General features: G+C 40.3%; 1 protein-coding gene and 2 long non-coding RNA genes across 3 annotated transcripts in view; 2 read left to right on the forward strand and 1 right to left on the reverse strand.

Annotated features, from left to right (window-relative positions):
• Nucleotides 1–1035: 1035 nt before the first annotated feature.
• Nucleotides 1036–3776, reverse strand: LOC113583583 (uncharacterized). The gene is made up of 2 exons (XR_003411314.3): nt 1921–3776; nt 1036–1467 (listed from the first exon to the last, which is right to left on the reverse strand). It is a non-coding gene; the product is annotated as an uncharacterized LOC113583583 (long non-coding RNA).
• A 949-nt stretch (nt 3777–4725) lies between these two features.
• On the forward strand, nt 4726–8060 carry sox4a (SRY-box transcription factor 4a). The gene has a single exon (XM_027019992.3). It carries the CDS (start codon nt 5247–5249, stop codon nt 6333–6335), a length of 1089 nt encoding a protein of 362 aa, XP_026875793.1. The 5' UTR covers nt 4726–5246; the 3' UTR covers nt 6336–8060.
• Nucleotides 8061–9849: 1789 nt separating this feature from the next.
• LOC118241796 (uncharacterized) overlaps nt 9850–12277 on the forward strand; it is a 78511-nt gene continuing 76083 nt past the window's right edge. The window contains exon 1 of the long non-coding RNA XR_004776358.2: nt 9850–10665. This is a non-coding gene — a long non-coding RNA (uncharacterized LOC118241796). The remainder of the gene's footprint in view (nt 10666–12277) is intronic.

Raw genomic sequence — 12277 nt, forward strand, 5'->3', positions numbered from 1 at the left:
TTGTATTTTCTATACGGTGGAGTAGTTCAAACCACTCAATACCTAGTGAAGGTATATTACTACTTGAAAAAAGAGGTGAACAACTAGTCTCCTACCCCCAAATTCTGATAATAATGGTGTCTTAAAGGCATTTAAAAGTGACATAACCAGAAGGATCCGTGTTCAGGGATCATCTAACAGACCTTAGGGTGAAGGATTTATAGGAGTCTCCGAGTGAAATGTGTTCACAGTCCACTGGTTTGCAAGTAACAGTTGCTCATCTGAGTTAATATAACAGGGATGGTTCGGAAAAGTGCTAAGATTTCATATATTTCACTGAACATTCTCACTAATATATTTCATATATTACCCTGAACATTCTCACTAATCAATTGTCACAACTGCTGCCCAGACTCAGCCTCCGGCATACTACACTACCAACAATCCTGTTCGTTCCTCGTCCTCTAAATATTATTTTCACCTGTGCTTGTTTTTCCTCATGACCTTCTACAAATGTCCACTCCTGTTGGTCTTTGTGAAGTCTTGTTTACCAAGCCTTACGTTTCTCAGCTGTTCTTGTTCATTTTTTCTTTTTCTTTTTTAATTTTTTTTTTACTTCTGACACCTGATATCCTGGTTGCCTGCTTGCCTGTCCCTAGTCTAATTTTGTTTATTTGGGTTACTACTCTGAAATTGTTGCTAACATTTGCCAGTTTTTGTGACTGAATTTGGATATCACTTCTGCCATTAAAACATATAACTTTACCTGCGAGTGACTCCATCTCTGTTCACCACCCTTTGACAACATTGCACTAATTAAGATTTTCTTAAGTGTTATATGTGTACATTTCATTATATTGTAAAAAAAAAAAAAAAAAAAAAAGTTAAAAAACGAAAACTTGTAAAACTCTTGCAAACAAGAAGTTGTAACTGTGTATACATGTTATTACTATTACCATCCATAAAGAGGTGCATCTCCTTCTACCCTGCAGTTGCACTGACAAGATGGCAGCCATCACAAATAGAATAAACAAGAAATAAAGACAAACTTGCAGATGGGTTTACTCGCAAAAACTTTATGTTATCAGCAAGAATGGCAGACCTTTGAGTACAGTCATAATTTGGCTGCAAATAGCTCTTCTGGTGCACTGAGTGAAATGTTCTCATTTGCTGTATGGCAGTAATGGTGTGTTGTCAAAATGAAGCCTGTCGTCTTACTGGCTTTTCATGCCAGAGTAACTGAAAAGGAGGAGAAGGAGTAGAGCAGCTTCACTCTGGAGTCTTTGGGCATGGCTCCTGATTTATCACAGCCGGGGAAGTACACCTTGGACAGAGATAAGTGATCAGCCGCTCGCTACTGGACTTCTGTCCCCACATCTGTCCTCCTCCTCCTCCTCACTGGGGAGGCCAACTGCTGAGCTGGACAAATGGCAATGACCGTCCTGGTCCCCTCCAGCAAGTTCACTTCGGCGACTGCTGCCCGTCTGGCTGGTGGGAGAGGAAGACTGGGGTGACCTTGTGAACGACTACCGTTAGTTCTGTGGAACGCCAAACTGCAGATGCTTTTCCTGAGCACACTGTGCATTGAATGTGAAAGAAGCTGAGCATTCATGTTAATAATTATTATCTGTCTGAGCAATTTTTTCCTATTTCAAATTTTGGTTCCTGTTTGTTTAGTTCAAAAAATACTTTGACTTTGGATGTCACAAAGTCATAACTTCCACAGCTGTTCTGGTACTATGGACTCAGCAAAACACCTAACCTTCATTGAGCACTGACCAACACATGCACAAACATGCACACCCACCCACCCACACACACACACACACACACACACACACACACACACACACACACACACACACACACACACACACACACACACACACACACACACACACACACATACACACACAAATATGCAAAGTGGCGGGAAAATACCTGTTAGACCTCAGAGTTACTGAAGCTTTTCCAGTTCAGTTAACAGTCTCAGTGGAAACAAGCCATCGCTCTCAAAGAAATAAACACAGAAACAGTTACACACATGCAAAAGCCTATTGTTGGATGATATAGAAAGAGCAGTTGATAAAATCAGGCCTTTGGACAAAGAGGTTAAAATGAATAACCCTGAAGCATGATCCTCCAGACTGTCAAAACTAGCCCTCAGAGACAAAGTGCACCCTACTCTATCTGACATAGCCCAGTGTGCACACACTGTTCACCTTGATCCCACCATCAATTAATCTACTACTGAGTTCTTACTGGAATACTGGCAGTGTCTTAATTATCTACCTGAAGATCTTAAGCCATTTAACTGCTATATGCAAATGAACACTTTTGCATATTATCATTTCTGATAGTGGATGAGTAGCACAAAAGTATTTTTATAAAAAGGGGTGTGGAAAAGAATTTTTTCTTCATGGTCTGAGAAGACAGATGTACAGATAAACAGTCCAGAGGTCCTCCTGTGCCCTCATCAGTTATGTAGTCAAACAAAATTGAGTGAAGCCCCAATTTCTTATCCGAGTGTTTTGAGAGCAAATACTGAGGGTTACCATGGAAACAGTAGTCAAACGTGTGAAGTGTGGTTTGGATAAGAGTGTGGTAATGGTGAATGATTAAACCTACTGCTGGTGGAATACTCTGAAGCCTTAAAATTGGAGGATAAATTCTGTGCTGACAACTACAAAGTGTACTCTTTTGGGACATGGTGAATAAATATGTTGGTTTTCAAAATACACATGACAATACTAGATTTTACTTATTTAGCTTATGGAAATATTAATGGGGGTGTTAACCTACTATCATGACTCAATTTCTAAGAATTACAATTCAATTTAGCACTTTTTGCAGTCAACAGGAGTTGACTAAAAAGAAAACGTACAAAAGCCACCTGAGTGTGTTTCCCCACAAAATGTAAATGCTGAGGCTGCACATGTTTGTTTACAGTGCTGCAGGGTAACCAGCTGCCAAAATGCTTCATACACAAAACGGACATTTCACGGGAACCGAAAACCTACTAGAAATAAGCCTGAAGAATACTAATAATTTAACACAAAGCAAACACAGGTTATAAATTACTTTGGTGTCAGAATTCTTCAAAGACAACATTTATGCATTCTAATTGTGTTAGTGTTTCATGCAAGAAATTCTAAACCAGAAGAGAGGTGAACTGAAGTGTGATTTGTCACCTTTCTGAAATTTACATTTATCTGACACTTTTATCCAAAACATCTTACAATTATGACTGAGTACAACTTGAGCAATTGAGTGCCTTTCTCAGGGGCCCAACAGTGGTAGCTTGGTGACAGTGGGGCTTGAACTAGCAACCTTCTGATTATACTCGAGTACCTTCAACTAATGAGGATTTAGGAGCGCTCTGCTGCTAATGAAAAATTCTCAAAAATCATTCTCTAAATGTGGAAGATAGTATTATCTTCGCTTACATCTGAAGCAGGATTACGTAATGCATATTCAGATATATGGTTCTTCTAGATTAAACAGTTATTCGTCGCTAGTCACTTTCTTTGTGTGAAATTAAATTATTAAATTCGTCAGCCCTATATTGGCTCTATTCTGCCATCTAGTGTTCAAACAGCATTTGAATTCACTCCAAAAAACCAGTGGGGAAAACCGTCGCCGCTAAAAATAGGGATTGTAAAGCTGTTTACTGGTTTTGTGTATTTCAGCATTGTTTTCATGTTATATTAAACACCACCGAGAAAAGACTCGCTGAAATCTTACTCGAAAGCTAAATAATGGTTCTGAAACCTCAAACAATATATATATATATATATATATATATATATATATATATATATATATATATATATATATATATATATATATATATATATATATATATATATATATATATATAATATCCTACATAAACGACAAAAAACATCCAGTCAGGCTGTTCTCCGGCTAATGTACGGAAGGACACTCGCCTCGACTCCACCCTCAGTGTCAAGAGTCCCCATGTCGTGGACTGTCTGGAGTTCTTCAGCAGTCTACCAGCTACAGCGCAGGCTGAAACGAAAACACATGTATGCTGCCTGAGTGCGACACGCGTGTGTGCCCGCAACATATCATTATCAATAATACTAAATGTTCAAAAGCAAATATATAATCAATAGTAAAACGAATATTTATTTTATCATTTGATTAAAGTAATTATGTACCATTTAATTAATGCGACTTTATATTCTGTGATTACAGTAATTATTGTCGTCACTGTTTTGGTTAAAAAAATAAATAAATATATATATATATATATATATATATATATATATATATATATACATACACTCACACACACACACACACACACACACACACACACACAACCAGAGCTTCTACATTATAGGAGGGTTATGAATTTATTTGACCTTACGTTGCAAATCAGTAGTAATTAACTATCTACCCCTAGTCACCGAGTTAGATCTTATCTGTGGTATATGAAAATCGGTTAAAAAAAACTAAAATAAAAATAAAACCCGTGCGCCGTGTACCTTTAAAACTAAGTTTGCCGTGTAGACTGGAATGAGGTCAGACATAAAGCTCCTCATTGCACGCGCTGATTATTATTAGATACTATATTCAGCCAATGGGCGCGAGCGGGGCGTGTATTTGGCGAAAGTCAGGCTGGAGACAGCAGTGGATTGGCTGTTTTCTCTTGCCTTTATACCTTCGGAAAAGGATAAATCCTAGCGAGGCGCTTCTGCAGAAATACTCAAAGTTGTGAGCTGTGAACGAAAGACCGGACTATGAAAGAGCGCAGTCGCGTAACCCTACCACATGGTATTAAGACGAAATATGCTGCAGACTCTTCTCTCCTTCCAGTAAAGTTGCGTTTTTTCCAGCTATTTTGTATTCAGAGAGGTATTGGTCTAATTTTCAGTCGTACTGGCAGTTGAGCTGCAGGCTGCAGTTTTTAAAAGACATTTCTGAAACTTGAGACAATTCCCAGTAACATCCTCACGAGGATATGCGCGTTGGAGACGGTTTGCTGACAGGGCACTAAACCAAGAGACAGACAGCTGCACTAACTTTGTTTCCACACGCGTGGCAAGTGCTCTGGCAGACAGTTCTGTTGCCCCGTCGCTTTACAGCCATACTCCCAACTGATATCACAAAGTGTGTGGGCGAAAAAAAAAGACATTTGAACTCCGTTGTGTCTGAGTGTTGTGTTCAGTCCTTCAGTTACCTGTAGGATTTTGTTAAACAGTTTTTGCTATTCGCTGTGGTAACGCACGTGAACAGTTATGGTGGCACAGACGATCACCGCGAGCAACTCCGACGTGCTACCCAGTGACTGCATCGATTCAGGGGAGACGGACCTAGACATGGATGCCTCCCCAACCCCGGGGTCCCCTAACCCAGTTGGGGATAAACTGGACATCGCCTGGTGCAAGACTCCCACTGGGCACATCAAGAGACCGATGAATGCGTTCATGGTTTGGTCACAAATTGAGAGGCGTAAAATTATGGAACAGTCGCCGGACATGCACAACGCGGAGATCTCCAAGAGGTTAGGCAAACGGTGGAAACTTTTGAAAGACTGTGATAAGATCCCTTTCATCCGGGAGGCTGAGAGACTGAGACTGAAACACATGGCAGACTATCCGGACTATAAGTATCGACCACGTAAGAAAGTGAAGTCCTCCACCGCCAAGACGGCGGAAAAGGGGGAGAAAGTTGGTGGCCACACTGGCACAAAGTCTTCGTCCAAAAAGAGTCACGTTTCTAAATCTCTCAGTAGGACGCAAAAGAGGTCCGCAGCGCTTGAGCAGCCTTCTACGTCTGTCACTGTAGATCACCACGCGCTCTACAAATCCAGGTCAGCCTCCTCGGCCAAGCAGATACCAGACAAGCCCATAAAACGCGCTCATATCGGAGGAAACAACTCTGACAGTAATACGCCCTCCGTGACTGTCCCAGCTAGCCCTACCCTGAGCAGCTCCGCCGAGTCGAGTGACCCGCTGAGTTTGTACGACGACGGGCTAGCCAGCGGGAAAGAAGACGCAGAGCCATCCAGGGCGACTGTGTCGGCTGCGCGCTTCAAATACACCCGTGCGTCCTCTCCAACACCGTCCGCCTCTCACTCTTCTTCACAGTCTTCGTCCTCGGATGAAGAATTTGAGGACGATCTGCTGGATCTTAACCATAGTCCTGGTTTCGGTAGCTTCGGCAATTTTGGCACCGCTTCTCTGGACAGAGATCTGGATTTCAATTTTGAAACGGGGTCTGGGTCGCACTTTGAGTTCCCTGACTACTGCACCCCCGAGGTGAGCGAAATGATTTCAGGAGACTGGCTCGAATCAACTATATCCAACTTGGTGTTCACATACTGAGTGGCACGAATCTGAAAATCACAGCTGAAATTAAGATCTTTATGACTGTCGTAAAGATGGACTGAAACGTCCTACTGAGGCAAGTCGGACAACATGATAACAACACGATTCCTCCTGTTGATATCACGCATCCAGTGTTGTGGGTTCACTATACCCAATGACGAGAGCGCAGATGAAAACGCTTAGCTTGCTCGTTTTGGTGAATGACGAGGTTGCCAGAAGTATGGGAGCATAGGCACGCATTGCACACAGGCGAGTCGAAGTTGTCGGGCCGTTCAAATGAGACTTAAGAAGGGACATTTTGAGAACTCTGTCCAGACGTTCTCGAGGAACTGAAAAGGGGCACAAACGCGAGCGATTATTTTACGCGCAGTGGAGTGTTTAACAATGTTTAAAAAGAACAGAATCGCATGCTGATTACGGTTTAGCTGAGAGTCTGTCCAGAAGTGTGACCAGTGTCGGTTTAAAAGAAAAGCAGCGCGCCATTAGACTCAAATATGAAACAATCACCAGCTTTTCCTGTCAACGAGACATCAGGATTCAAACGCAACTCAGACGGTTCAGCTTTCTACACTACAAACAAGGACCAAATTTCGTCCGAGGAGCGTTCTCCCTCTCTGCCTTTTACTTTTCATCCGCTTGATTCCTCCTTTATAACTTCTTTGTGCTCAGAAATCATTTTTATATCGATGTATTTATAATGGCCAAATGTTTCGTTTGTATGTTTTTTTTTTACGTTGACCTGTTTCCATCTGTCTCGTTTATATAGCTTACACATGCACATGTCCGTCTCTGTTGCGGAAGGGCTAGAACTGCATCGTATTATTTAATTAATGGCCTCTCACACAGAAAGGAGATTAAATGTTTCATTATTTTCTACGTGTATTTTTGTACAAATCTATCGAGGGGGTGTCAATCGGTGAATATCGCTGTTTGGATTTCCGATTTTAAGACTGGGGGATGGGTTGTCTCAGAATCTGTCCCCGAAACCATGTTTACAGTGTCAATCCACAGGCTTCTTAAAGACACAGTGTCTCCTTTTCACCAACCAAGCATTACCCAGAAAACGCGCATTGAAAGAGGTTGTATGTAGCGGCAGCAGTGTCTGCAGTTTATTGCGTCCTTATGGGAAATATAGTACCTTTGATAATTTCGTTGTGCTTTTATAGTGAAAAGTTTGGTTTTAACCACTGGATGGAATTTAATACATTCAAAATGCCTATACGAGTCCATGAACAATGAAGTAATGCTTCAATCCTAAATGTACAAGGATATTTAATCTTTTCTACTTGTTGGCTAAATGTAGCTAATTGTTTTAGTATGTTATGGCATGGCGAATAGCATTTTGTATTTTTAATTCAGGTTTATGTAGAGCTGTTGTGTTTAAGGCAAAGGGTCAACGTGAAGATTTCTGTGTACATTGATTGTATAATAGGTAAAGACTGCGTGTTTGTCTGATGATGATTTTATGACAGGCACTTGAGCATATATCTTTATACATCCCTACGTTTAAGATTGTTGTTTATGAGTTTTGGGGATAAATATATACATTTTATTGTTTCATTTTGTGCAATATGCTGTGTACAATATTGTTTTGTCTTGCCATACCATATCTCATTTGAGTAGAGAATTCAAAGCCAGCCAATCGTGTCAAGTCACTGCCTGTCAGACCTCTGTATAAACTTTGTGTTTTTTCCAAAAGGAAATAAAATCAGCTGGAACTGAGCTTGTCTTGCAAGACTGTTTTTTTCTGTTTTCCTTAATGCATCATTGACATGTATTTTCTTGGTTTGATCACTTTGCAAGAACTTCATAAAACCCATGTTTACACACAAGTGGCTATGTTCATTGTTTACAGACCATTATTATCATTATTCCAGAGGCTTCTGTAGGGCTGTGATAGTCCTATTTGCCAACGCTCTCCACATCTGTCCAGGTATGACAAGTCTCTCAGATAAGTTGTCTGATATCAGACCCATGCATAAAGGTCAACATAAAGCCGCCATACAACCTGCTATTTTTGAATACATTAGGCACTAAATAAGCAGGATTAATTATATGCAATTTGTCTATATTTAAAGATGTCCCGGGGGGTACTTCAATCACCATAATCACACACATTGATAATCACCAATTTAAAGGTTATCATATAAAAATGGGGGAGTGAGGGTCTGCTTAGGGTCTAAAGTAATGCTATTAACACAGTAAAGGCTACAGCAGTCTGGAGACCACCACTGCCAGACAGAACACCTGGCTTCTTGAATTAATGTAAATGTTATATGTGAACTTATATTATGTAATGATTGTAATGAGAGGTTGTCTGCTAAGGTGTAAGAAAATAAATCATGACACTTTTGGGGTCATCATACATATATGAATAAATACATATTTGATTTCAGAGACTTGTTTTAAAACCATGTTCAGAAAGCAATAATTCAGCTTTGAGTCTGCAATTAAACATTTGCATGATTGCAGGCAAACATGTGAACAGAGCCTTTTGCTGTGACACTGATAGAATATTTTGAGTAATCAGCCACAATCACTGTAGCTGATGGTGCAGGACAGCTGAAAGTGCTTAATGCCTTGGGGCAGTGTTGTAGAAGCAGACGGCAGTGCACGAAAGGAGAAACTACAGCCACATCACCATGGGGGAGGCGTGTCAGATGTATGAGACTGTCTCAACCAGGAGGTAAGATGGGAGGGTTACATTTTTATTTTATTTTATTTCTTTTTTGGTGATGGGTGGTTCTGAAATGACTGCTTAAATTCCTTCTGGGTGTTATTGTGAAACAAGAGAATGAAGAGGAGTTTAGAGATATATTTATAAAATCTGTCTACCCCCAAACAAGGGCATGACAATGTTTGGCCATCCTGTCCTGAAAAAATGAATAATAATTACATGTATTCTCTTGCTGTTTACCTCTGTACTGTATACTGAGTGTACTTGTTCTGTACTGTATACTAATCATTCCGAGTCTGTGATTCAGAGCTGGTTGTTCATCAGCCTGTTTAAAAATAATAGAATTTCCTATTGTGATTCAAAGTATGCTAATCTACAGGAAGGTGATCCAACAAGTGAACAATGGGACCTCAGGCAAGCAAATTCTGTTTCATTAATACCTCATCAATTTGTACAGGGTCCAACCGTTATTCAATTATGATATTCAGTGATGGCATTGTAATGCCTAATGTAGGTCTTCACTTTACATGTGCACATGTGCCTATGTGTTGTCCCATGATGTATGATCTCTGTAACTGATGTTTTTTCTTTCTTTCTTCCTTTCAATCCACCCAAAATTTGTTCAGATTATTTGTCAGGTTAATGGCTTGATCAGAACATTCTAAGCAACCCCGCCCCGCCCCCCGCCCCCCACCCCCCACCCCACATTATACATAATTCACATATCCGGAGTTAATAATAATATTAAATTAACATTCAGCGGTAAGTTGTAGGTATGGTTTTCAGCCTGTATAAAATTCACTTTTGTCATATAGTGCCAGAGGGCGGGGTCCCAGACGAGAAAGGCGCGGCCAAAATGCTGCACTCGCACGTGCAGACAAAGAGCTATCTTTACAATACAAGGAAACATCATAACACTGTAAGTTTGTTATAGCTGTATTTGAACTGGGACGGCAAACTAGCTCTATGAAAAGGGGAATTGTTTACTTTTTTGCGAGACAGCATGAAAGCGCTTTGCCTCCGGAAAAAAAATGTTACAGGAACTTTTTTCGAGGATGGTGCACCAGCTCCTGAAGTTGCACACAAAGCGGAGATAATTCTTTTGTTCAGCAAGTGGCTTTCTGAGTGAACAAGTCACCGGCTACACGCAAACCTGGAGCCTGTAACAAAGGAATAACAACAGAACACACAAAAGTGTTTAAAACCTTGTCTTTTGTTAACATCTAAGCGCCATATGATTTAGATAAATAGCATCGTATGGCGCATTTCAATTTCATTGGAACAACGCGAAGATTTGTCTGCACGCCTGGACGTCAGCACTCTCATTTAAACGTTGTTTCAAGCTTTTTAAGTTACATTCTATTATCCATTTTTTTTAGGCCCAAACGAGACGCAAAACATTTCAAAACTTTTTAAAGATGTAATTTGTTATCACGTTTTCTCCTTATCTTAAAAACCCGCTGGAGCAACAGGTAGTGTTGATTGTTTCTGTTTTTAGCTCTGTCGGACAATCAACTCCTGGACAATCAACTCTCAAAACTTCAAAACTTTGTTCTGTATGCTCTAAAATGGATTTTACAACAAAGACCCAATAAACGAAATCTGCATACTTTTTCTTATTTATTTCTATGGAGTCGCACAATTGTTGAGGTATGTTCTTTTTTTTTTTAATAAATGTGATTAGCATATTATGTTGATCCCTTGTGTGATTGTGAAATTTACCCATAGTGGATGAATGATGAAATGTTTTAAAAGCAAATATGCTGATGGCTTGACGTTATTTTTCCGAAGAGCCAAATGTTTAACTATAAATTTAGTAGAATATTATTCCGGAATTATCCTATTGTCGTATACAACATTAAAGCACATTTTATAAAGGATTTGGGGATTGTAGTCTTTTCAGCAAAACCGATGCTGGACAGCGGCCTATTGTTCTGGGCACCTGAACAGGAAGAGTCATCGTAGGCTCTTCGTAGCTCTTTAACTTTATGAACGGGCTATTTATTTTTCTTGCGGGGATGACGATCTCAGTTTAGGATTGGATGTGTGATACCATGATGTCATCAAAAGCCAATAGTAGTCGTTCGTAGCCTAATCTCCACTCACAGTGCCACGCTGGAGATGACGCCGGCTGTGTGCCTCTTGTTTGATTTTCGTAGTAACCACCCTTTTTTTTCCGGAGGAACATGACTATATACTTGAATACATAATCGCAATGGAATAGTTGGATGAAAAATGTGACAGGATGCACCCAAAACATCTCTATAAAGAGAAGCCTTTTATTTATTGTTGTTGTACCAGATAGTGCAGTTTGTTAAGCACAGCAGTATTTAGATAGCAATATTTAACAATTTGTGAAAATGGATACACATGAATGGCATTAATTGGAATTACATGGCCCTGCAGGGGTCTTTGATAATGTGATAATTCTGTGTGTGTGTGCCTGTGTGTCTGTCTCTGTGTACACACATGCTGCGCTTTATATGTTTGTATGACTGAGTTACAGTAGTTGCTCCAGAGAAAGCTGTGTTGCCTTGTTTTGACATGCCTTGGCTCCTTGTCTTCTTTGCTGAAAATAGGCATAAAAACAGGCATTACAGGCAACTGAAGGCAGCACAATTAATTACTCACTTTTGTGCAGGAAGCGTGCTGAGATGATGTCACCGGCAGTGGAGTAATTACTACCCATAAATCATAGTGTGTAGAAAATAGCAGTGGCACTGGTGGATGCTGGCATTGACAGTGTTATCGCGTGGAACTCACTTGCTCACCTTTACTTCTCTTCTCAGAGAGGTAGACTGTCACCTTCCATCTACCCACCTTGTTTACTTAATGGAAGAGGAACATAACAACATGATGCTTCCTAACAGAATATGGGAAACTTCGCCAGTGTTGCATCAACTCTTACTGAGTCCAGTTGGCCTTAAATGTGCATTGTAGGTGTTGACTTAGCACTGGGAGTTATATCAATGCTCGAGATTTTGTGATGCATTCTGTTCTTGCTGCAACTCATGTCATATTTATGGATTCTAGCTTTTTAGTGATGCTTTGGGCTGAAGTGCTGATCAACAATTTTGTGATGAGAACACATGGTAGCAATCATTTCCAGCATGGATTAAATTCCTTCAGTGGTTTAACAGCTCTGATGGCTAATGGTTAACCTGTTTAGGCTTCTGAAAGGAAGGCAGACATTTGGTTGGTTTCTACAACTCTTTTCTCCTCTCTCCCTCTCTCTATCTCTCTGTCTCTCTCTCTCTCTCTC

The sequence above is a fragment of the Electrophorus electricus genome, chromosome 2, assembly GCF_041902795.1.
Source record: "Electrophorus electricus isolate QZ-2024a chromosome 2, ASM4190279v1, whole genome shotgun sequence".
NCBI lineage: Eukaryota > Metazoa > Chordata > Actinopteri > Gymnotiformes > Gymnotidae > Electrophorus > Electrophorus electricus.

Excerpts from the sequence above, each read along its gene's own strand:
- sox4a (XM_027019992.3), top strand. The coding sequence starts at position 5,247 with ATGGTGGCACAGACGATCACCGCGAGCAACTCCGACGTGCTACCCAGT.